Source organism: Sphaerodactylus townsendi, linkage group LG01, assembly GCF_021028975.2.
Source record: "Sphaerodactylus townsendi isolate TG3544 linkage group LG01, MPM_Stown_v2.3, whole genome shotgun sequence".
NCBI lineage: Eukaryota > Metazoa > Chordata > Lepidosauria > Squamata > Sphaerodactylidae > Sphaerodactylus > Sphaerodactylus townsendi.
Genome location: NC_059425.1, coordinates 64,751,000 through 64,777,966, shown reverse-complemented (window position 1 = coordinate 64,777,966; position 26,967 = coordinate 64,751,000). Strand labels below are relative to the sequence as shown.

Genomic DNA, 26,967 nt, shown 5'->3' with positions numbered 1-26,967 from the left:
AGTCAGTAATATCAATAGGATGAGGAGACATTTAATATATGGTGTAACAGAACTAAGATTGCAGAAACCTGAAACAAGTTATAAGTATTAAATATGACTGCAGTTTGGATCCTAATGCATGCCTGATCATTAAAACTTCCCCCAATTCTTTACATTCATTTCCAAGCAGGGAAGGGGATGTTTACAAGCTTCCATTTCTTAGCAATCAATTCAAAGCTAAGGCAGAGTAAAATCTCTAGGCTGAATCACTTTGGATAAGCACATGGAACACTGATTGTTTAAACACTTGTGCCAAAGCAGCATCTCAAGAAGCAGATTCTAGAAACCTTTTGGCCTGAGGCGCCAGTCCGGAATAAGCAGGGATATTTTACAGGGCATATTCACATATGCAATTTTTCTTGCACAATGTGATAGTACAAGTCGCATGACTAGTCCTTTTTTTGTTTTAAATGAAGTCTAACACAAAGTCATCCAAAGTCTTCCAGGGATACATATTATTTTATGCAAGAGTCCTATCTATTTGTACACCACAATCAGTGATGAAGTAAGCTTACTAAAATTGGCCCTGAAGCCTTGGCCTTCTCCTCTACCTCCTACAGAATAGGGAGCCGGAGACAGGGTTTCATTTCATGTTCCTGTAAACATTGTCCTGACACCCACCTTGGACCACACATGTTCTAATTATTACTCCACCACCAGAAGTACTAAAACAGTTGTGAAGGTCAGTAATGACCCAGGAGTCTATTTTTACTTTGCCTGCTCTGTAGACGGTGAGTTTTCTCCACAATACATAATGGAAATAGGTTTTATAATATAATGGATGGTTGTATCTCAAATATTCTAAGCTTCAAAAGTTTCAAGAGAAGTTATGTTTCAAGTTAACGTATTTATTTGTTCAATTTTTACCTCATCCTTAAAACATGGACTCTTCAGGTATAATGCCTTCCTGTAGGAGAGTATCACTGCATAGCATCAATTCAAACATATTATAGGTTCTTATTCTTCGGTTCAGTGGCCGTCCCGAAGTTACACAAATAACAGTATAAACCTAAGCAGAGTTACACTTCTAAGAGCATTGGCTTCAATGCACTGTCTATACCACTGCTTTGGATTGTGCTGTAAGCGCTCATGCGTTCCCACGTGCACAACAGTGTGTAACCAAAGGCAAAAAGGACAAAACAAGTTATGTGGGATCATTACACACCCTGTCATCTTAATGCATCTTAATTTTTACTCTAAAAACATGTGTGAAGTAGATGGTTAGTCCTCCAAGACTGATCATCAACGTTCTGATTAAGTTGTTCTCCCATCTCCCACTCAGTCAAGCCATGTTCTGGGATGAGGTCAAGGAAGAATGATAGTTATAATCAGCTGTTCAAGCTAACATAGGGAATCTACCCCATCACCACTAATTTGGCGGGCCAGTGGAATGCTGTAAGGATAGAAGTATGCAGAGTAAGAATGTGGTCATGGGCAGCCATACAAGTCCAGGTGGCCATAAGAACATAAGAACATAAGAACTAGCCTGTTGGATCAACCAGAGTCCATCTAGTCCAGCATTCTGCTACTCGCAGTGGCCCACCAGGTGCCTTTGGGAGCTCACATGCAGGAGGTGAAAGCAATGGCCTGCTGCTGCTGCTGCTGCTCCTGATCACCTGGTCTGCTAAGGCATTTGCAATCTGAGATCAAGGAGGATCAAGATTGGTAGCCATAGATTGACTTCTCCTCCATAAATCTGTCCAAGCCCCTTTTAAAGCTATCCAGGTTAGTGGCCATCACCACCTCCTGTGGCAGCATATTCCAAACACCAGCTGCGCCACTCCCAAAGGAGCTTCCCAGCAACACGGGGGAGGCTCTACAAGCACGAAAGCTTCCCTGGCAGCAAGAAGTCCCCACTGGGCTTCACAGACTTATGCTACCCAAAAAGGTAGTGCAAGTCTCAGTTCCCCAACTGAAGAAACCTACTTAAAACATCCCTCGTGCTTGCCTGAACTTTTAATGAAAATCATGGAATGACACACCAACAGTCATGTTATGTTAAGGAAATTCTTCCTCATGTAAAGCTTAAGATTTGTGGGGGGGGGGGGACTTAAAATTGCACGTTTTTCTCTCGTCTTCAATGATAAAGGTGAATGATTAGCCTTCATCTTCCTGTCACAACTGTTTTCAGACGACTGATTCACTTTATACTGTTATGTTCCATATGCCAATAAAGGCTTACTGAAATTGAGGAGTGATTCACATACTCCTGTTAATGATGACAAACCTTGAGTAATTATCCTCCTTAGTGAGGAAACCTGCTGACGGAGTCACCCCTGAGAAAGTGGACAGAGGTTGGAGAGTTCTCACAGCCAACGGCTCCCTTTCTCACACCTATGCTGCTGTTTCTAATAAGGAGAATTTTCCAGTTGGTGCCTTTGCCCAGATGCATACAAAACAGCATTGACTATGCGACACCAATAAATGAACAGGTTCATTTCCTCTCAGAAGGAAGACAGGAGGCAAAAGGTAGCCCAAATTCAGTAAGATGAAAGTGTATGATTAAATGGGACAATTACAGATAGCAAAACAGTTGCAGAAGTGGCCAAAGAACATCAGACCCCAAAGCTGGATTCTAAAATTTGTTCCCTGCAGAAACTCCCACTTTTTATATTTCGGGTTGTACAACAAAAAACTTTTCCCTTACAGGCTGTTAGAAAAGAAGCTTTGCCCTTCAGTTTGAAAGTCAGAGGATTTCACATTCTTCCTTCAATGGGCTAACAAACTGAAAACAAAAAGCTCCTCAATCCCTTTTCTTCTCTTATCAAACCCCCCTCCCAAATAGTTCTTCACCCTCCTACAACCTCCGAATTCCCAAACTCTGCTAGTTAGGGCAAGTCCAGTGTCTTTTAACAATTGTGCTGAGTTTGTACGAAGGTCAAGGAGTGCCCAGTTATATAAGGCACCTTTTGCAAACAGAAAAATGTAAACAAATGGTTGCATAAGCTCCTTCTAGAATAACTCTCTCAAAGAAGAGAAATGAGCTCTGCAAAAAAGACCTTCAAGGATTCTGCCCTTGGGTCGATTGTGTTTGGCGTCACTTAAAGCAGCCTATGTCCATGTAATCTCAGTTTGTACCTGTAAACTGATCCTGCAATTTCTTCAGGAGATCCACGGCAAATGACAGGTGGCTTTACTCCTGTACTAAGAATGCTGCAGCCCACCTGTTTGCTGTCAAGTAAGGAGCACCATGCAGATGCATATACACACAACGTGTATCCCTACATTACTACACTCAAGTTCCACACCAACAAAAAGGGGCCAAACGTGTTTCTGAAGCTATACTGTGTGCATATCTGAAGATTTACAGACAGAATAGAAACAAATGCCTGAAAAGGTTATAATGCAGAAGCCCAAGTTCATAGATGGTCTTTAGTTGTATCCAAGATGACAAAAGTTACCTCCACTCCAGCAAGAGTGTGTTATCAGCTCTTCCCAACAATACCTGAACCTTAAGAGATGAGCTTTTACAACTGCTGTCTTGGAAGAAAACAAATGACCTCTTTTGGAAAAGCAGGTCATCATACAATTTTTTATATAAAAGAATAACAGTAGTCAGCCAGAGCTAAATTAACAGGGCTGACTTGTGATGTTTAATAGGGTTAACCTGGAATGTTTTTATATGATGGAAAGATCATCCAGAAACATCACAGGTGAACCGCAGTATCTCCAGCTAATAGGACATCTAAGCCCTCTGCTTAGATCTTGAAGAGTTCTTGCAAGGCATAAGGAGGCAGCATCATGAATTTTTGCCAGACAACATCCCTCATTGCTTCCAGGTTAGCATCAAGCATTAGGAGAGTCTACCAACATGAAACTGTTTGGAAAAGACACTGAACGTTTAGTTTTCACTAATCATGGCACACCAGAGCATATGCATAAAAACAAAAGTGCAGCCTACTGGATCAGACCAGTGGTTCATCTAATTCTGCACACTGTTTCATGCAACAGCCAACCAGTTGCCCTGAAGGACAAACAAATATGATACAGAGCCTGATGCTGCCTCCTAGCACTGGTCATCAGAGCCTTGCTGCCTCTGAGAAGGAAGCTTCTGTCAGTCACCATGGCTAGTAGTCAATGATGGACCTCTCCCTCCATCAACTTGTCGAAGTCTTTTTATAGCACTTTATGATCATAGCCATTGTGATGTCTACCAGCAGTGAATTCCACAGTTTAATTAGTGAGTGAATAAGTATTTCCTTTGGTCTGTCCTGAATCTACTCCCTACCCACAAAAAGCTCTCTATAATTTTTTCTATTTCAAACATAACATGGGAACACTGAACACTTAAGTGTGCCAGAGGAAAAGTGGCCCTTTCCCACAGTGTTAAAATCTACACTAAGAAGATGTTTGGATTTTTACCTGCTTTTCTCTCCTGTAAGGAGTCACAAGTGGCTCACAAACTCCTTCCCTTCTCCCCACAACAGACATCCTGTGAGGTAGGTGGGGTGAGAGTTCTCAGAGAACTGTGACTGGCCCAAGGTAATCCAGCAGGCTTCATGTAAAGGAGTGGGGAGACAAACCCAGTTCTACAGATCTCTGCCACCCACATGGAGGAGTAGTGAATCGAACCCAGTTCTCCAGATCAGAGTCCACCAATCTTGACCACTACACTGCACTGGCTCTCTTAACCACTACACTAACTTACCAGCCTTTAGTTGTATGGCCTTGGTTGAAAATAACTGATGTATGCTAATAGTTACGTCGTAAGCATCAGCACTAAAGGCTCATCCCTACGTTACATTTCCTTATTCCTATTCTCGCCATGTGTGGAGGTAGGGGAGTAGGTATAGATTTTTTATGGGGGGGTTCGGGGGTGGGGACACACCCCACCTGCCCCTAGGGCATGGCCACGCATCCCCAAGCCCCGCCCCCGGCCTAGCGCTTATAAAAGCAGCTCTCAGGGGCCAGAGATGGCAGACTCCCCTGCCCTGCCCTCCCTTGCCCCCCACCAGCTGGGCTCCCAGCCGGCAGCCGGCAGTTCCTTCTGCCCTCCCCTCTGGGCAGAGGCATAGAGGGAAAATAGAGCCCAGTCCAAAATCTGAGTTTCCCCTCCCCCCGGCAGCCGCTGTGATGCTGAAATCCACCCCCAAACACAGGGGCATAACGAGGCAAACTGGAGCCCTGGGCAAAACCTGAGTTGGAAGCCCCCCCATGGGCGGCCACCCCACCAGGACCAAACATTTTTTTTGCACCAGGTCATTGGTGCCTGCAGGGGGTGCATTTTTAAACATAGCAGCACCAGAATTTCAGTGTATCATCAGGAGCCTGTCCTGATGCTACCCCTCAAGTTTGGTGCAGTTTGGTTCAGAGGGGCCAAAGTTATGGACCCTCAAAAGGGTAGCCCCCATCTCCTTAGCTCCCATTGGAAAGAATGGGGGATGGGGCACCCCCTTTGAGTGTCCATATCTTTGCCCCCCCTGACCCAAACTGCACCAAACATGGGGGGTATCATCAGGCCAGTCTCCTGATGAGACCCTGAAAGTTTTGAGACTGTGCCTTCAGAAATGTGCTCCCCCAGCCTGCATCCCCCATTGACAGAAATGAAGAAAACTCACTCCAGAACGAAGATTTTTGGGCAAATTTCTGGGATGTTCTGGCAGAGGGCGGATTTTTGGACGTATCGACACCAAACTTTCAGGGTATCTTCAGGAGATTCTCCTAATGATACCATCTAGGTTTGGTGAAGTTTGGTTCAGGGGGTCTAAAGTTATGGACCCTCAAAAGGGAAAGGCCCCATCTCCTATTAGCTCCCATTGGAAACTATGGGGGCACCTCCTTTGGAAGTCCATAGCTTTGGACCCCCTGGACCAAACTTCACAAAACCTGGGTGGTATCAGTAAGAGACTCTCCTGATGATACCTCCCAGGTTTGGTGAGGTTTGGTTCATGGTGTCCAAAGTTATGGACCCTCAAAGGTGTAGCCCCCATCTTCTATTAGCTCCCATTGGAAACAATGGAGAATGAGGGCACCCCCTTTGGGAGTCCATAACTTTGGACCCCCTGAACCAAACCTCACCTAACTTGGGGGGTATCATCGGGGGAGTCTCCCAAACAATCCCCGAAATTTTGGTGCTGCTAGCCTAAACAATGCGCCCCCTGCAAGCCAAAAAAAAAAAAACTAAAATGTTTTTAAAACCCACAAACCGGGGGGGGGGGGGGGAGCTTCAGACATGAATGGGGGGGTTGAACCCGAGAAACCCCCCCTTACCTACATCCTTGTGTGGAGGTGACTGAGGGGAGAGAGAAATGGTCAAAGATGCACCATCAAACAAGAACGACCCATTCGTTATTCACCGTGAAGGGGTCTTTTGCTGGATAAAAGGGGGACATCTTTCTGGGTGTTTCCCAACCGGATCTCAGGGAGGCAGGACTTAACAAAGTTATCACTTCCTGTGGTCCGAGTGGGTGTCACCTTTCCTCTTCAGTAGACACCTGTCCGAGCAGTGAAAGGTTTCCCTCGAAAAATAACATGGAGGGTATCCCACAATAGGAAGCAACAACAATAAGACAACACAACAAGAGTTATAACACTGGTAAGGGGAAAAAATGGTAATGAACTGATAAGAATTCTAAGGCTGCTAAAACTGCCTAGACTTGACTTAATGTTAGGACTAGTGTGACAGTAGAGAGTGTGGAGAGAACTGGAGATTAATGATGATCCCAGGAGGGCCAAGATGTCCCCCTTTTATCCAGCAGAAGACCCCTTCACAGTGAGTAACCAATGGGTCGTTCTACTGGATGAGGGGGACATCTTTCTGGGACCTCCCAGAGCAGTGTCCCAAAATGGGCGGGTCAGGATCAGTCTCCAATAATATGTTCCAACACTCTCCTGCCAAATACAGCTTCTGAAGTGTCACTGAATGAATTTTGTAATGTCTGACGAAGGAGGAGATTGTAGACCAAGTGGCCGCTTGGCATATGTCCGATACGGAGGCCTGACTTCTAAACGCTGCATTGGTTGCTGCACTGCGTGTGGAGTGGGCCACTATCCCATGAGGGACTGGTTGGTTGGAAGCTTTGTATGCCTCTATGATGCAAGCTTTGATGGTATGGCTTATGGCCGCTTTGGACATCGGGTGACCCAGGTTCGGGGGAGAAACATTGATGAACATTCTGTTGGACTTGCGGATGGGTTCAGTTCGTATGAGGAACACTTTTAAGGTTCTGCGCACGTCCAAGTTATGCCATAACCTCTCCTTCGGGTGCGAAGGATTGGGACAGAAATTAGGTACCACGATGTCCTGGGGAACGTGAAAGGAGGAGTTGACTTTAGGAACACAGGTGGGGGTCCGGTTTGAGGACAACCTTATCCCTGTGAAAAAGACAAAGATCCTTGTCCACTGACAGGGCATGCAGCTCTGAAACCCGCCTGGCTGAGGTGATGGCCATAAGAAACAGGACTTTCATACGTAGCCACTTGAGGTGAATCGTTTGGACCGGTTCAAACGGAGATTTTGTGAGGGCTGATAACACCAGATGTAGTCGCCAAGTGGGGAACCGGTGAACAGTGGGCGGTTGCAGTATGTTACTCCCTTCAGGAAGCGAATAATGTCAGAATGACGCAAAAAGGGGATGTCGTGGACCGGGCGGCAGACGGTGGTCAGAGCCGCCACTTGCCTTCTAAGGGTGGCACTGCGTAGTCTTTGTTCAAAGCCTTCCTGTAGGAAGCTGAGGATTTGAGGCACGCTAGGTTGTTCAGGATTGATGGATTTCCTTCTGCACCATCTTGTGAAAATTTTCCAGGAGGAATTATAAATGTTGTTAGTGGATGTCCCACGTGACGCTTCTAGGATGGTGGTCACCTGATCTGAGTAACCCTTTTCTCTTAACAGTCTCCGTTCAAAAACCAGGCGGTTAGTTTGGGGTGACAAATGGGGCCCTGGATCAGCATGTCTCTCGGTGTTGGTAGCGTGAATCCTGTGGACACTGAGAGGTCTAGAATGGATGAGAGCCACGGACGACGTGGCCAGAATGGTGCCACCAGAATCACCAGTGCTTTTTCCGATACGATCTTCCGAAGTACCTTGGGTAATATCGGTGTCGGAGGGAAGGCATACAGAAGTGACTTGGGCCAAGGTGTCGATAGAGCATCCACCCCCGCAGCCTCCGGGTGGTAAAACCTTGACATGAAGGCCGGGATCTGTCGGTTGTTCGTTGAAGCAAACAGGTCCAGTTGAGGTTGGCCAAAACGTTGGGTGATCATCTGGAATATGGAGGGGTTGAGTTGCCATTCGGCCTCCTGGATAGTTTTGCAGCTCAGCTAGTCTGCCGAGATGTTGAGGCGTCCCTGGATATGTTCTGCAGTCAGTGAGAGCAAATGTTGCTCTGACCAGAATAGAATACTCATCGCTTCCTGATGAAGTCGGGATGATCTGGACCCACCTTGGTTGTTTAGGTATGCCTTGGCTGACATGTTGTCCGTGCGAATCAACACATGAGAGTTCTTTATCACTGGAAGAAAATTTTGAAGGGCTAGGTATATGGCTCTGGTCTCCAGGAGATTGATGGGGAGCTTGGACTGCTGTTGGGACCAGTGCCCTTGGATAAATTGGTCGTTCACTGTGGCTCCCCAGCCTAAGAGGCTTGCGTCGGTGAAGATTTCTATGCGGGCTCTGGAGAGGTTGCGTTGTATGGTCCACCATTTGAGGCTGGATTTTAGGTGGCCTGGCAGAGTCAGGTACCAGTCTTCCTTCTTCATTATTTGGTATTGGAATGGACGAAGAAACGTCTGGAGTGGACGGGTGTGGAGTCTGCCCCACTGAAGCATGTCGAACACTGATACCATGGTGCCTAGGATACTGGTCAAATGAAGTAGTGACAACTTCTTGGCAGCTATGACTAGATTCACGGATTTCCTGATCTTGTTGATTTTTTCTGTGGGGATGAACAGGGTGTTCAGGGATGTGTCGATGATCGCTCCCAAGTGTTCCATCCTTTGGGATGGAATTGTGTTGTTTTTGGGCACGTTGATCAGGAATCCGTGGAGGCGAAGAACTGACTGGGTTTGGGCGACATCCTTGATCACTTGCTGTTGGGAGGTGGATCTGACCAGGATGTCGTCCAGGTAAGGATGGACGTGAATGGCTTGTTGGCAAAGATGTATGATGTGGGCCAGGAGGACTTTGGAGAAAACTCTTGGGGTCGTGGAGAGCCCGAATGGAAGAGCCCTGAATTGGAACTGGTGTTCCCCCACTGCGAACCGTAAGAACTGTCGGTGTGAAGGTTTTATGGGGATGTGTAGATAAGCCTCGGTTAAGTCTAGAGAGGTTAGGAAATCCCCGGGGTCTTAGGTGTCCTACGATGGAGCGGAGAGTTTCCATCCTGAAGTGTTGAAGTCTGATGTGATGGTTGATGAATCGGAGGTTTAGAATGGCTCTCCAATCTCCATTTCTTTTGAGATCTGTAAAGAAGTGAGAGAACACTCCAGAGCATCTCTCCGAGAGAGGAACAGGTTCTATCGCTCTTATGGCCAGGAGGTATTGGATGGCCTTTTGAGTCCTCTCTGTTTTCCCCAGGTTGGAGTTGGTTGGAAAGGAGCGAAACCAAGGTGGGGGAATTTTGGTGAATTCTATGGAGTAGCCTGATTGAATGACCTCCTTGGTCCAAGCATCTACGTGTTCGCCCAGCCACTGGTCCTGGAATTCCTGTAGACGGCCGCTGACTGGGGCGTTGTAGTCAGGACTTGCTGTTGTTGTTGGCATTTCTGTCATTGCCGAAGTTCTTTCCTGATCTGGATTGTTGACGAAAGGAATGATTAAAGTTGCCCTGGTTTGTTCTTTTGCGAAACCCCTGCTGGGGTTGCCAGCATCTGCTGTCTCTGGATGTCCTGGCGAGGGTCTTATGAGAACGGAAGGTGGAGCTGGGCTTGGAAGAGCTGAAGTCTGACCGATAAGACTTTGGCATGGCCTTTTTCTTGTCTTTGGTCTCCACCAGGATCCTTTCCAGTTCTTGGCCAAAGAGTATGCCCCCCTGAAAAGAAAATCCGGCTACCAGTTGTTTGGAATGTTGGTCTGCTTGCTAGGAACGAAGCCAGGCGATGCGTCTGGGTACTGATGCCATGGCCATGGCCCGAGCGACTGAAATGAATGCGTCAAAGTTAGAATCTGCAGGAAGGAGACTGTTAGTAAAATGAGTTCTACTCCTTCTCTAACACCTTGTTGGGAGGCTGGGATCATGTCGAGAAGCTTGCGAAGCCAGACAATGCCTGCCCTAGCCATGGTTGCAGAAGATGCCAGGATTTTAAAAGCCATGGCTAAGACTTTGTGCAGTCTTTTAGAGACCACATCTGTGCGTTTGTCTAAGGGGTCCCTTATGTTGCCATCGCCATCTTTGGAAAGAAGACCTCCAGATTGGAGTGCTGCTATGGGAACATCCACTGGGGAAATAGTCAGTAAGTTTTGGACTGTAGTCCGGGGAAGCGTACCGTTTTTTGAAACTGGAGGGGAACCCTTTACTAGTGGAGGGATTAACCCATTCCTTCCTGGCACGTTTTTCAAAATATTCTGGAATAGGAAGAAAATCCTTGGTGGATTCCCCTTGAGGAAAAATCTTTTTGTTCCCCTTAGGGCCACCTTTGATGGGTTTAGAGGGAGATGATGATGATGAGGGGTCTATGGCGTCATCTGAATCCTTTAAATCTAGGGATGTGATTGCCTTAGAGATAAGTAAGGAAATATCTTCCATTTTAAAGAACCTGGGTGTTTGTTCTACCACCTCAGGATTGTTCTCTTCCAGATCAGAAAAATGGTCAGAGTCTAAGCATTCCCCCTCACATATTGCCTCCTCCCCAGGGAAGGCTAGGGGATCCCTAGTGTGAGTGCTGGAACGGAAGGATCTGGGAGGGGAAGGGGAGGGGGAGGTAGAAGGGGATCTGCCCCGCCTGTGGTATACTCTGTGGTAGGACCTGATCTCCTCCCTCATAGATTTTTTAAAGAGGTTCACCAACTCTTGGACAGAGGCCTGTTGCCAGCCTCCTGGTAAGGGGGTTTCAGAAGACTGCCCTTCCCTCCCCCCTCCCCCCCCCCCCGTAACGATCTTGCCTGGGAAGTTGAGAGGCTCCATTGCTGTCGCTTGGGGTTCCCTCTGCTTCTGCGCCCTCCGCGGCCCTCTCTGGGTCGCTGGCGCCGATCTCCAATCCAGCAGGGGTCTGAGGTCTTCCCTCAGTCCTGCGTTCCAGGCTAAGATGGGGAGGAGTCATTATCCTGGTCTCCTTTTCGCAGCCGCGGTTGCGCTGGAGCTTCTGCCAGCCGGCAGGGGTCACTGGCGCGAAGTGTTTTCTTTCACACCTTTTTGTCGGAGGCATTGCTGGGGGACGCTTCTTGCCGCGCCTTTTTGGCGACCGGCTCTTTCGTTTTCCCTGTGCTCTTCTACGGCTGCAGAGCTGCACTAATCCCTGGAGTCTGGGACCAAGCCTTATGGGCTGACCTGGTCCCCTCTGCGGAGGACCGGGAAAAGGTCTCCCTCTCGGGAGAAAAACGGCTGGGGTTCCCCCATTGTGCCATAGCCGCACTCGATTCACTGAGGAACCTGGGAGAGGAGGGGAGAAGGGGGGAAGGAGAAGACAGAGAGGCCCCGCTCCCAGCTAGGGAAGACAAACTCCGGGTGCACACAGGCTCCCAGATAGACAAACACACAAAGGACAAACACTAATTACAAGCCAACAACGGAAGGAAAAAGGGAATAGTAACTCTGAATGCAGGAGCTCAGGCAGAGTGCTGCTCTCCCTGTTCGAGGCAAGAACAATACTGAAGAGGAAAGGTGATGCTCGGACCACAGGAAGTGACAACTTTGTTAAGTCCTGCCTCCCTGAGATCCAGTTGGGAAACACCCAGAAAAACGTCCCCCTTATCCAGTAGAAGATGCTCATCTTTGTGATATTTGAAAGGCCAGATACCAGAAGGAATTCATCACCTAGAGGACAAACCTTGTAAGACTCAACACTGGACCATTTTCTTGCAATATTTTTAACATACATTATAGAAGAATGGAGAAACAAAAGGTGGGAAGGAGCCCTACATTTATAAGAATGACTTAGCCGCTGGCAGCAAGTCCTAGCCCCAACACAACAAAAACTTCTAAGCAGTATGAACACCTGGACAAGAAAAAGTCCAACTCCTTGGCCTTTTATGGTGTACTTGAGAACAAGACCAGATAGGAGAAAAGTAGTCACTCTTAACTACTAGATAGGAGTCATGACCTAACCACTGCATGTTTTGGGACAATAACACAACTCTCTTATCTCAGATATATTCTATATAACCTTCACGATAGTGACAAATCGTTGCCTAGTTCTAAGAAAAACAAGAGATCTATTTATGGCAAAACACAAATTGTGTCTTTTTTTTAATCTTGTAGGAAAGAACCAGGAGGCAAACTCCAAAACAGAGTTCAAGGATTGCTGGAAAACAAGGCTTCTAGTCATGAAAGTCATTAATGTTTTACTAAGCACACAGTCATATCAGGTCTTTGTGATGGTCTACCATAAAGCTGATTGGCAAGTAATAGTTATTTGCTTTCCGTGAACATACTGCATCATCATCAATCCTTAAGAACATGTATGCCAAGAAACAAGGGTGTGACTGGATGCTTTTATTAGCAGTAACACTCACCGTTGCGTTCTTCAGATCTAAGGCTTTTCTTCGCAACCTCTGCTAATGCTCCAATGCCAAGGCCAACAGCTAACCCTTTAAAGTATACAAAGGGAGAAAAAGGTCAGATGCATGATCATGATGAGGGTATGGATACATCTCTTCATGCATTCATAGGCTGCTGCAAAGCAGGTCTTCACCTAGTACTGCTTAGGCTCAGTGCAAATGAGTTAACTAAGAAAACTGAAGAATTTCTATCATTTGCAGCAGACCGCTGAGGCCAAGTCTCCCAACATGACAGCACTGATGTCCAAGAAAGCATCTCACAAAAAAGGAAGAAACTCAAAACTCTGAGGCCAGGAGAAACAGCAACACAGACTTCATGACACTCACTTCAGCACTTAAGACACTCGATCTGGTCTGGTACAGGCACTATTATTAGGGAATCCAGATCTTACCTGGAGACCCAGATTCCAAGTGAGGAAACCTCTTGGCAATTCTTACTTTATTCTTTCTCTGGCCACTGTACTCACCATCCTCCATCACTTGCTGTTGAACAAGATTATGCATTGCATTTAGATATCTTTGCCACATGTCTTTTCCTAACGGTTACTCAAAGTGATTTACAATATCATTTTTCCCTTTTCTATTTTATCCTAACAATCCTCTAAAATAGCTTAGATTGAGGAGCGACTGCCCCAAGATCACTCAGTAAGCTTTTACAGCAGCATGGGGATCTTTGACACTAACTACTACACCATACCAGTTGGCTACAACAATAAAAATTCAGCCTGTGAAGGAGCAAAAGGGGAGGCTTGATAGCTTTGCCCCATCTTGGTACATGGAAACATGTACCATGATTACAGACAACATATGCAGGTGAGCATTGGCAACTCAACTTCTTATGTGGAAGCATAGACAGAAATGTACCCATTAATAAAATATGCCAATGTGGAATGTTCATACGCTGAAATTAACATTCAGTGGAAAGGTTACACAACCACCCTGTAAAAAATCCCTTTCTACAGAGCTGGAATTTCAAACATTCATCTGTAAACACAATTTCCCAGGGTGGAGAGCTTGCTCACATTCACACACATAATCTCAGAAAAGTCATTTGTATACAAAATTATGACATGCTGTCAAAAATATCCAAACTCAGAGGAATTATTGATATCAGTAACAATGAAATCAAGATTGTATGTCAGACACACAACTAGATCATGCCTGTTTTGCAATGCCTGCATTTAGATGCCTGAATTTTTCAGATGCAATTGAGTTTCCTGGCCCATACTGTTAAATGGTAGCTAACCATTCTTTAGTTTACAATGCACGTTCAGGATGCCAGGTCAATGACACAGTGGGATTTACATCATTCAGTTCAGGCTGACTGACTTTCCTGATACAGAGGTACTACTACAGACACATATTTACTTATATCCACAATTCTATGGAGGTGATGCAAAGTCAAGAATTTAACAAAGTTAATACTTTTCTCTTCCTCGAACCTTCCAGAACGCCCCTTCGCCCCGATAAGATTTGGACTTGTACAGTATGTACTCTTGCCTGCACAATGCTGTCACCTCAGAACCAAAATAGCCAGAGTTAAAAGAGGCAGACCAATGGCAGACTCTTAAAGATTAACCACATGGGACTGCTTTGCTTCACCATTTCAGAACTGTTTATGTTTCGATTGATTCTGATAAGGCCATTTCTCCTTCAACGGAGGTTCTCTTTTTAAGAGTGAACATATTAGAGTTCCTCTTTTACAGCATATTGTGCCCTATGGATGCATTCTGATAACTGTTCTGTATGTCTGCTATTCATTTACAAAGATGTGTGGGGGGGGGGGGGAATGCAGTTGACAGCATATATCGCAAAAAGCCACTGTTTTCAATCTACTTCTGGGGGGGGGGGGTGCATGCGTGCGTGCGCGCGCGCATTTCAAAGAGACAGATGGGTTCTGCAGTACTAATCTGAACAGAAGTGCTTCACTGTCTCTTTCCATGGCCAGTGACCCATGCCAACATTGCCATTGGTCTGTTTATAAGTTCACATCATGCCAGTAATTTAGTGCTGAACATCTTACCTGCTGATTTATTGCAGCAAAAAGAATGTCTAACTACTTCCTCACCCCTTATTACCCCCCTCCCCATGCACTTACTTAAATCCTAATCAATCTAATTATTCAGAGTTTATGGGCGCCATCGCAAAAAAACAAACGTTTAAAATTTTAGGGTTTAAAATGTTATTAATTTTCAAAATCTTTCCAACACCAAAAACACACACAAATAAAAATTCAACAAATTATGAAGTATTTACTCCATAGGAACTCCCAGTTCCCTCTGCATCAAATACTAACTCTAAAAAACAATCTTTAAGTACTTGGTGATTAATCATTTACATAAAATTACATTACTGATAAAATTACTTTTCTTTATTGGGTCTTATTTTAACAATCAACCATCAATAAAACATTTTTTAAAAAAATCTAATAGCAATTCCGGTCAATTCTCAGCAAGGGGAAATATATTTTTACTTCTTATAAGATAGCAACCCAGCTTAGCCCTGGCTTATCAAAACTTCGGAGCTAAGCAGAGTTGGCCTTGCTAAGTACTTGGATAAGAGACCACCAAGCAAGGCTGAAGTTGCTATGCAGAAGAAGACAGTGATAAACCACCTCTGCTCATCTCTTGCTTGGACCTTGTGGATCCAGTCACTATGAGTCAGCTGCAGTTCCTATAGCACGTCCTTCTTCAAAGTGGCTTAGCAGTCCATTTTTAGACTACAAAAAAGGGGGAAATCTAATTATCAAAATAAAAACAGGTAAATTAAATGCACAAAGAATAGTGACAGACCTGTGCCTCCTGACTGCTGCTTTGGAGTGGTAGACATATCTCCAAGGGTATGTCATTTGAACATGCAAGCAGCAGGATGTACCCAAAGAACCAAACTCCTCAGATAACAATCCTGTCTACAGAGCCTTCACATCCCTGAAAATCATAAGCACTTAACTGTTGATGCAATGTTCTTACTTTTATGCTATGAATAATCCTTTCAGCTAAAGCGTCGCAGTGCAATTTGGCAGCTATCATTTGCTATCCACATGGGAAGGACTGAAGTAGAATCAGCAGGAAGTAAATGGACAAGAAGCCCTCAAGATTGCCATTAAACACAAACCCCCTGATGTTTATGAATGAATGTTTAAGGCCAAATGAAGATATATGGGCTGCGTCTACACACTCCTCGATATTGTGCTATCATTGCAATATAGCAGTAATTTACTACTGGATTTTCCTGGGAATGGCTGCTTCTCATCTCTGAATTGTGACTCAAAGTACAGCGGAGACTTTGCAAAGGGGGGAGGTATTATGACTCTGAGCCATCACTCTATTATATTACACGAATTGCAAATATTACTTTAAAAGTTGCATGTGTTAGATCTTTACCACAGATCTGAAAGGCTGTGCCTTCAGCAAGTGACTGCTCCACCAGTTTCCTTGAACCTCCAAATCTTGTAAAATAAGATCTCTAATTGGGATAATGCGCATTATATCATTTATTTTAACCTGTCCAAAATGAAGTTCAACTTAAATTTAAATCTAAGGCGTTTTCCCCACGGCCAATATATCCTGGGATAAGGAAGTGAACCATCCCGGTTGGGCCATGAATTTTGCATGGCTTCCGGGCCAAAATCAGGCCCACCCCACAAGATTTGCCTTACCCCGTGGCTTTCAAAAAACAATGATTTGGGCGGTTCTTTTTCAAAATCCCACACCACTCCCGCTCCCATGCAAACACCGTGGGAGACGCACCAGTCTATTTCTCCTGCCTCCTGCCCCTTAGCTGCAGCAAATCAAAACATCAGAAAAACGGAAGCTACATAAACGTACGCAAACTACGTAAACGTTAATGTGGAAAATGAAAATAAACTGGGGGCTTGTGCATAATTCTCTGGAGTTCTTCCTCCCGGCCTGAACGTGCTGACAGGGAGCCGTGCGAAGGGAGAAACCAGGATAAAAACACCCTGGAATATTTTGTCCATGGGGAAAACACCTAAGACCACAAAATATGTTACATTTTATAGCTGCATGAAAACCCTCAGGTAGCTGAGCTGTGCCTTAAGATTACTGCCAGATTCAACTGAAGTTCGATGTCAGCCTGTAAGGTTAGGCTATAGGTATCTGAGGCCCCATGATAGTGATAAAAGTTCAAAGAAGCTGCTCAAAGTAATAAGACAAGTCATGACAGAGGCAAGTTGAAGCCTCTAGGGCAATATTTGTATATGTCTGTGCCATCTGAACTACATTATATTCTGACTGCTCATCTCCCCAGCACCACACATGGAGGACGGGACAGGACTCAATATACTGACTTGCTAGCCTGCCCTGTCCAGTATCAGACTTGGGCCTTCCCTATCCTGCACATTCCTGGCTCTTTTCACAGCAGCAGCTCCCAGCCTCTTTTCAAAACAGCTGCTGCCAGTGAATCCACAAACTCAAAACTATACTTCTCAATAGAAGATGTTGGCTGTTAATTCTTGCATTTAAAATGTAAATGCTATGAAGTAGTGGTGATGCTACAGGACCATGAAATCATTTTCATCTACTGTTTGACCAATCTATTGGCTACTTTATCTCATTCCATAAGCCCAAAAAGGAGGCATTTCTGTATAGATAAGGACACTCCAATAATTTCAACCAAGAGAATGGGGGGAGGGGGAGAACAACAGAATAAAACAGCTTCAATGCTCTTAATAGATCAATGGGCCAAATATGAACTAACTCCAAAAACATGGGGACGTTTTCTGACACTATGTAACATAATTTTGCAACTATTTCGAGGAAATGATAATAGAAGTGTCCCTAATATTGACACAACACACTTCTCATTAAAACTAAGCAATGCTGCTGCCCCGCTATTAAGATATTAATACTACCAAGAAGAAAATCAAAAGGTGCATCGAATTGGTGCAGGAGCATCACATTGAAGCAGAGTTGCCAGATTCAGTCCATGGGAGTGCTTTAGCAACTTTTGGAGCTGTGTAAAATGAACAATGTCATGAGATTCAAAATTGTACAGCAGTAATGGGAAGGCACACACATTCATTTTCCACACACCCCTATATTGCCTGCAGAGGACACTCCAGTCCTCTGATAGAAACCGTCTGGTAGTCCCTGGCCCAGGGACGTGTGATTGGCCTCGACCAGAGCCAGGGCTTTTTCTGGTGGAACTCTGTCAGCTGACACCAGGGTCCTGCAGGATCTTAAACAGTTCCACAGAGTTGTTCTGGTGGGTTTTCCAGGCTGTGTGGCTGTGGTCTGGTGGATCTTGTTCCTAACGTTTCGCCTGCATCTGTGGTTGGCATCTTCAGAGGTCTATCACAGAGGGAAGTCTGTTACACTGTTACACACTGGACACAGTGTTTCTTCTTCCAGCAAAAGAGGCGCATACAGACTGCACAGACACACAGACTGAGCACTTGCATAGATAGAGTATGCTGTTCCTATATTTAGTGTAAAATCATTTGTCATCTAGTAAAGTTCTGCAAAATAACTCACTCGCATCTCTGCTCTATTATTTACTGTACTAATTCACTGCAATACAACATATTGCCATGTGTTCAAAAACCGAACAGAGAATATTTAAAAATACTGAAAATTAAGAAGCTTGAGGCCCAGAAAACTGAATAGGAATGTTTATTCTGGGCATAAAAACAGAAGGGAATATTTGGCATATAAATGAAATGTATTATTCAAATCCCAACTCTGCCATGGAAGGTCACTGGGTGACATTGGGTAAAATCAAGGAAGAAAAAAATAACATGTGCCAACCTGAATTCTGTGGAGGAAGGGGGGATTAACAGCACACTAAAATAAATATAAACAACCAATACATAATGGTGCTTACCAAGCTCTGGGGCAGATCTCCACTTCACCAGGGGGCACAGAATATTTGTACAAAAACATGGAATCCAGTAAGAGAGAGAAATTGGCAGCAGGCAAAGCTAGAGGCACTTTCTTCCCAGCAGCAGAGATTTCAAGTTGGTGTTACCAACACAGCTGCACTAACTATGCAAGCTGCAGATAGACTTGGAACATGCGGGGCCTTCTGACCACAGCAGTTTCTCCATTTCCTGCCTCTGTAGCTGTATGGTCGATTTAAGGAAAATACCCGAGGTACTCTTGCTCTTCTACACTTTACTTCTAATGCCAGTGCCGGATTCATACACAGTAGTGAAATGTACTCTTGACCAAGGACCATCTCTACTCACATGTCCTTGTGTATCAAGTATGTTCCTTGGCCTCACACCTTCCAGCTCTCCCATCACTTGTGGTTGCCTGCTTGGCATCAACCAAAGCCCTGGTCAATAGTGACACCTACTCTGAGGAGGTGTGACATGCTGTCCTTCAAGGTTTCAAGAGGTATTGTAAAGTTGTTTATTTGCTAGGGCTTTGAGCTGCAGCCACTTTAAAGAGGGGGTTATGGAGTGTTTTAAGTTAGAATAACAAACCATCCTGACCTATAAAAGAAAGGCAAGGACTTCAGTGATGGGTGTGTAATTTACGGTGATGGATGGGTAATTAGTTTACAAATAAATACATAAATATTTTACTAAATATATGTTCACACATACAGCTGTATTGTGAGGATTCTGTGCATTTGCCTGTCTCAGAAGTAGTCACCCCCAGGTTGAAGATATTGAAGGGTTATAATTTTAGAAGGGGACCCAAGTTCAGAGAGTTCCCAACTGTTTTGCATCAATGTTACCTCAGGGTGACACCACGCAAATCAACCAATGCCACCTTTAATGAAGTCTCCTTCAACCCTGCTTCCATTTTAATATAAATTATTCTTTAAATATCTTGCAAAAAGACAAAATAGCAGTTACATACTAATACTTAACAGAATCATCTCTGGCAGTCAGTTTTCTCAGCCCTGCTAAACAAATTTGGCATGAAGCTAGTTTTTCTGAGCATAGTGAACTTCAAAGATGATGCACTGTACTCACTAAGGCTAACTTTCAGCCATCTTCGCACTGGTATGCACCACAAAATGCACTCACAAAATGAACTCACCTCCAAAATTAGCAAGTCTGCCAATTCGGGTAACTGGCACCTTCCGTTCCCGGGCACGTTCACTCAGCTGCAGGGATTGAAGGAAATATACATGATTGACGTGGCTAATATTTGTGAGAATATAATTTTGGCAACATGAGAATGACTACTTCTTCCCATGGGAATCCATGAGCTCACTGAGGGCACCTCAACAGCCACTCTGGCAGTTCTCTCTCACCATCAACCTGAAGTTGTGACTGTGGGAAATGGGAGTTTTCAGTACATGAAACCTTGGATATATAATTTATACAGCTTATAAAAAGAAACTACCAGGTACATGGATGAAATCTGAACATATAAAAGCCTGAGTTTTCTACAAGAAAAACCTTGAGTAACCTAATATGTTAGCAACACTGCAAACTACTGCACCCTGCGGTACCTTAGAGAAGGATTTCAAACTCATTTGTTACAAGGGCCAGTATGATATAAATGTGACTTGGTCGGGCTGCCTTGGCCCACTGTAGTCTGGTGTGCCTGCAATGGGCTCACCAGCCTAGACTGGCACTGGGGGTACGAATGCCACAGCTGGCAAGCCCGTCAGCCCAGATTAACACTAGGGAGGTGGCTCACTAGTTCAGATTGAGAAGGGCTGTCTGCTCAGACTGGTTAGTCTGCAGCAGACTTGCCAAGCCAGATCAGGGGCAGGAAGTGGGTGCCAGGACCAGTGAGCCTGCTGCAAGATCGGGAGGTCAGACTGGGGGTCTAAGTTGGCTCACAGGCCTGATAAGCCATCTCTAGGGGCTGGATCCAGCCCCTCAGCTGTATGCTTGTTTTAGAGAAAATACATAAAGAGAGAATACATAAATGTTGTTGTAAAAGAAATACATAAAAGAGAATACATAAATGTTGTTGTAAAAGAAAGAAAGAATTATTTGAACAGGAGCAAACACAACAGAAACAATAGCACATTTGGATATCAAGTTAATCATGATCTATATAGTACAACAGATGGAAGAGTCAAAATAGAAATAATAATTCCTAATGCTACTGATGATATACTAATGTAAGCCATACTAAACATATGGAATAAAACTTGTCTTATAAAGCATTTCACTCATTTTCAACCAGAAAATATTTGATGCTCCCAAAAATGTCCTGTTCTTCGAAGTATGCACAGCCATTTCTCATACTGGATTACACAGTCCCAGTTCAGTGTGGAATTGCTGGGTAGCAGCAGATGTCTTTAGGTGGACATTAATTTACTGAAACATTGATATTCCGCCTTTCCTAATGGTTCAAGGCAGCTTACAATCGTGGGTAATTTGATGTAATAACTTCTACATAACATTGAGTCATATATACTGTAAATAGTGAAGAAATATGGCTGTAAATTATATAAATAATTTCAAAAGTACTATTTTGGCCCTAAAACAAAGTTATGCCAAGATACCTTGCTAAGGGACATTGGTTTGATCCAGGAGAGTAGCCTACTGCAATGGTTCACTTCCTGATTAAACTTTCAATGTTCAGCTTAAGGACTGCACTACTCCCCCAGACAAAACTGCATCCGGATGGGGGAGAAAGAGCCCTTGGTCTGTAAACAGACCTGTAGGAAGCTGCACCTGTTTCAGATTTCAGCTTGTGCAACACAAAAACAACAAGTATAGCTTCTTAACCATCCCAAGCATTTAGAAGTATATTGAGTGGCCAGAAAAAGGAAGGTGAACACCTGTTGAAAGTTAAAAAGCACTGCTCTATTTCTGGGCAGACATTTTGGCCTTTCTAAACAAATGGGCAGTTGAGGGAGGCAGGAAAAGTATAGCCAAACAGTTTTTATTTAGGAACTTGGATGCAACATTTTAGCCTGCCTGGTCCTCACAATGTGCACGAACAGGGAGTTCCATCCATATTGATCACCCCACATGTTTAAGAACATAAGAAAGAGCCTGCTGGATCAGGCCAGAGTCCATCTAGTCCAGCACTCTGCTACTCACAGTGGCCCACCTTTGGGAGTTTACATGGACAATTGTGAATGCAGTTTTCTACTGAATGCCTTTCAAGTAAGCAATTAGATCCAGATTCAGATATCAACGTCAGCAGAGTTCAGAAGGCGCATCTGATACTTCTGCAGGAGAAAGCTTTTTCTAAAGCACTTTTCTTATGCTGCCCGTTGAGATGTGCATATGCCCTAGAAATCAGTCTTTACATACATAAATCATTAGGAGCAAAGGGAAATGTTCCATGGCTCTCCCCAATATCCAGACACTAAAGTCACATTCACCACATCCAAGTTGGATGGAGCAGCTCAACAAAGAAAAGGTGACCCTTTAAAGGAAGCTCCTAATCCTCCAGCCTTACCGAACAGCTTACGTACCATCTGCTTGTGTGGTTTGTGCTGCTGTGGATCCGCTTTAGCTTGTCTGGCTTTGTCAATATCTTCAGCTGTCAGTCCACCAACAGAGGAATGGTCTTGATGAAAAGCCCTGCTTTGTCCATAGGTAGCAGAGAAAGGATATCCAAGGTCCCTAAACCCTCCAAACAGCTTTGCATTCACTTTGGTAGAGAGGGGATTTGGATTATGACTGGAATCACCGGTCTCAACAACATTTGAAAAAGGTCCACTGGAAACATAAGAGTGAGATGGACCCTCCGCACCACCATGTTTTTGAGGCTGGTGTTGAGGAGGAGAGAAGTCCTTTGCAGCACCTCCCAACTCTGACTCTGAGAAGCTGTAATCTTTTCCAAAGTCCTCATCAAGCTCTTTCAAATTTTCCTGCTGTTTGCCCAACTCCTGGAAATAAAAACACAATGGAGCATTTCACTAAAATGGAGTAAAATAAAAAATTGCTTTCTGCAGCTCCCTCATTCCATAAAAAATCCTTCCAATGTGTGTGCCTTTCATAAATTAGATGTTTTGGCAGAAGTGTTCTTAATTTTATATCAAACACATTATATTTACCAAGGTAATCATAACAAACTGTAACTACTAAATGGAGAGCCTGAATTGAGGGATTTTTTTGCTATGGTAGTGAAGTCAAGTCTCCTGTGCAAGCAGTGGGTCATTGCCAACCCATGAGGTGACATCGAAATATGACATTTACTAGGCAGACTGTTTTACAGGGTGGTTTGCCATTGTCTTCCCCAGTCATCTATACTATACTTTATTCCCACGAAGAGGATACCACTCTGCACCATGGGGTAGAGAAAGGTTAAATAAAACAAGAATCCTAAACAATGTAAGTGGACTGGCACTTAACAAAGGCAACACCTACACACTGCAGCCTTCTGTGCACCTGAAACTGTACATTTGTGAGTCAGCAGACCCCCAAAAACAGTGAGGAGAGAAAACTGAGAGCAAAAGCACGCTTCCCCTTCCTTTGCAAATGGATCTGCCATTTAATTGGAGGAACTGCTGATATACCAACAGAGCTTTTAGAGGAAATAAAACTAGTTCCAGCCCTTCCTATTACAGATACAGGCTTGCTGTCATTTTCAGCACAGAAGGAAAAACTCTCCTCTTGGCTGATTTTGCCACAGTACCAAAGAGGTACACAATGGAAACACTTCTCTTCCAACATTAATAAAACTCAGTGGGGAAAAGGCTGCAAGTAGTAAAATTCTGGCAGGAGCAGCAAGGATAGAAAACAAAATCATTTACTGCAAAATACTTTCCTTCTTCAGCAGAAGATATTTATTTGAGAAGCAATATACTACAGATTTTTAGTCACATACTACTAAAGCAGGAAATACAGCTACCTTCTCCAAAGCATGTCTATGGTAAAGCTATACACAAAGAGACTAGATGTCTATTTCCCATGGAACTCTAGAAGGCACACATAGGATTCTCAGGTGGTCTCCCATCCAGGTATTTACCAGATCCAGGCTAGGTCAGTTTCTGCAAAGCTGCTATTAGAGGTCTATATTCAGCAAAAGCGAACAAAACAATGGCACCTTTAAACAGTAGCTCACAAAGAAGCCAAAAAAATTCAGCTTTTCCAGGATCACCAGCTACAACCCATTTTAAAAGGGAAAAAAACCACTTTGGGAAATTTACACTGAGTGCTTTAAAACTGAATAGCCCCCTTTCTTTATTATGGGACATCTTTCTTTGGGGACATTATGGGGCATATTTGGGGCCCATAAAACTGAATCTCCTGACCGAATCCGTACCAGACTTGGAGATTCTTGTAAGGAGAGTCACCAGCAGCTATGCTGCAAATTTGGTCTCTACCATAAGACTCCTCACAGGTTACATGGAGCCAATTGTTTTCAAATTCCCCAAAACCACCTTTCACAAGTATGGGTATTGAGGAAAATTCAGGAATCAGGAAAATTTTCTGATCCAAATACACAAATCCCATCCCATTTTTGCATATCCCTAGTTGCTATTATCCTGTACCCTCCAACCATCTCCTGAAACCACTCCACACATGACACAGCAACAAATCTAATTTTACCATTGTAAGTTAATGCATAAGCCTTCCTTTTCCATATACAGTCCTGATAAGGACTTAATATGCTCTATGAGGCAGAGAATGTTGAGAGCAGTTAAAGGGAAAGGGGAGCAGATGGCTTAATTGTCCGAGAACTTGGAGAATGCTGAAAGGTGAGATCTTGGAAGTAGGAGGAATTTCCAAGTTATTGCCCTCTCTTATGATTCCTCTTGGGTCCCAAGTTGTGATATTTTATTTCTAAAGCAATCTGCCTCATAGATACTTGACATTTTTAAATACTTGCAAAAAATCAGTGCACAAAATGAATTTGATAATATGACTGATTATGGCATAATTGCATTGATGGCACTACTGATCACACTTTTTTCACTAGAGCCAAATTTACCCACCACAAATGTAGAGCTGCTGAGTAGAAACAAAACAGAAGGGATGATTAAAAGCTATCTCATAAAATTTACATGGATCTTTTAAAAATGGAGGGCTGTACATGTCATTAAAACAATGACAACTTTCAAAGTACAAAATTTTGGACCAGCATTAAACATCCTTCCTTCCCTGGAACAAAATCCACTCCTTAACCACAGTTATAAGATTCAGACCAGCCTGTTTAATTTAATCAGGGTTTAATTAATCCAGAGTCCAACGCACATGGGCCCAACTGGGTGTTAAGGGTGAGGGGTGGGTGGGTGGGAGGACTTTGCTGAACCCATGGAGCATATGTTCCATGGGCCCAAGCTGGGTTTAGTGGATGGGGAGGCATGGGCTCACACTCTGGTTAGTCATAATCATACCTAGCACTGATACAAAGAACTGCTCAGCCATCCTTGAGACTCTAAAAGTTCTCACAACTTTCCAAAAATTGACTTCTGATTTGTTAACTGGTTTGCTGTACGCAGAAATCAAATCCAGTATATTCCACGCACAGATCTGTTCCACAGCTGCCCCAAAAGATGACTTAGTATAAAAAGAAATAAACTGATAAAAGGTATTTTGCACATATGAATAAGGCTTATGAAAAAACCAGACTTTTGGTCCTCCTAACTCAGTATTGCCTAGTGTGACTATAGTAGCTCTCCAGAGTTTCTCTTGCAACATCTGCTACCCAAGATCCTTCAACTGAAGACATCAGTTAAACATAATGGATGCAAAGAAATGATGTCCTCCACTACTGCCTACCTCCAGATCTTCTTCAGGATTTTACTGAAGAAGAAGAATCTCTCCACACAGCCACAGCACGCATGTTGTTCACATACCTGTAAATCTCTATAAGACAGCCTGTTGACTCAAATGGCTTTTGAGAAAAGCTTTGCTGAAGTCTAATTAGGTCATCTGAATTTACAGGAGTGCACTGATTGGCCTTGTTGTTCATTCATTAAACGGATGGTGTTGTAAACTTCTCTATTTTTCATGTAAGCTGCTGAGATAAATTTGGGTGGAACATGTAAGCTATAGATCTTTTAAGCATACAAAGTAATAAAAGATGGTATGCATGTGTCAGCTAGCAATAAAGGGAGGCAGGATCCCGGAGAAGAACATGAATGTGCCCCTCATACTGTTCCTAGGTATCACTGGATCCCCAGGAGCAGGGTTTCTCAGAGATCAGTGGGCTGCAGAGGTAAGGTGAAGGCTATCAGTGGGAAAGTTAGTTGGAATCCTCTCCTGTGTGTTCTAATTCACAGAAATCTTTTCCATACTCTTTTTATAATTAGGCATCTCCCCTTCCTCTATCTCAACCTTACAACAACCCTATGAGGTAGTGTAGAGGAAGAGATAACTTCTCTTCTTTCTGCGTAGGTCAGGACCTTGAGAAAACTCACAACTCAGAGACAGAAAATCCTTTTAAAATATTTTTGAAGGGTTTATTGACTATAAAGTCCTTTTAATAAACCAAAAATACTGGCAAACAATCAGTCCATGAAGGGCCAGCAATTAAAAACCCAGACATAAAATACATCCTTGAAAAATACTGATGTTAAGTCCTTAAGCAAGCAATAAATCCTATACAAGCTCTAAGCATAAAAAGGACATAATTACAAAACAACTGTTGCTAGCGGAACTAACAGATAAACTGAATTCATCCTGAAGAGGCAGTTATAGAAAACATCACCTAATCAGGAATTGGCACCAATTAACCCAAACATGTAGTATGACTCATCATCTCATTGGGTGACAAACATATCCTTCGTTAAAGAACTTGATGCAGCTGGTCCACGATCTTCAATTAACTGCTGTTCAGTGTTAAGTGGAAAGTATCAGGAAAAAGCTAAGACAAGCAATTTTCTGAGGACTGCTATGCCAAAACTCACAACCTTCATGACTTTGGCTGAGCTAATATGGCAATTCCTCCAGGGGTAGATTAGGCTAAAAGAATAGCTGACCAATCACCACCCAATGAATTTTATGGTGAGCAGATTTTAAAACCTGGCTTTCCTCCAATCTAGTTTAAATCACGACATTATCACACTGACTTTAAAATACACGCAAGGAAAAGGACAACAAGAGGAAAAATACATACCGATCTGGGAAGAAAGACACATATAGGCACACACATTCTTACCTGCATCTTCCCCATGGCAGCACTAAACCGTTCTTCTGCAGTGGCCTGAAAGCTCCTGGCTATGGTTGCTGCATCGCCAGCAAAGACAACTTGCCGGAGTTGTCCTGCTTGGGTTTCTATTACTGCTTTACTAAGCATTGTCAGCCCTCTCATCACCATGATGGCATCACCCGCCATGACTGACCACGTCTAGCGCTGAAAAACAAAACCAACAAATTATGCAATACTCAGGGAATATTTTCAAATAACTAGAAGGTGAACGGCCTTCCT

At 43.8% G+C, this 26,967-nt stretch overlaps 1 protein-coding gene across 2 annotated transcripts in view; it reads right to left on the bottom strand.

Annotated features, from left to right (window-relative positions):
• Positions 1–26,967, bottom strand: part of COQ8A (coenzyme Q8A) — a 70,232-nt gene that overhangs the window by 24,653 nt on the left and 18,612 nt on the right. For both annotated transcript variants that reach the window (XM_048508404.1, XM_048508489.1), the window contains exons 2-5: positions 26,698–26,892; positions 22,061–22,477; positions 19,708–19,774; positions 12,650–12,724 (exon numbers count right to left, since the gene is read on the bottom strand). In XM_048508404.1, coding sequence (XP_048364361.1) covers positions 12,650–12,724; positions 19,708–19,774; positions 22,061–22,477; positions 26,698–26,874 — 736 coding nt within the window. In that variant the 5' untranslated portion in view covers positions 26,875–26,892. The remainder of the gene's footprint in view (positions 1–12,649; positions 12,725–19,707; positions 19,775–22,060; positions 22,478–26,697; positions 26,893–26,967) is intronic.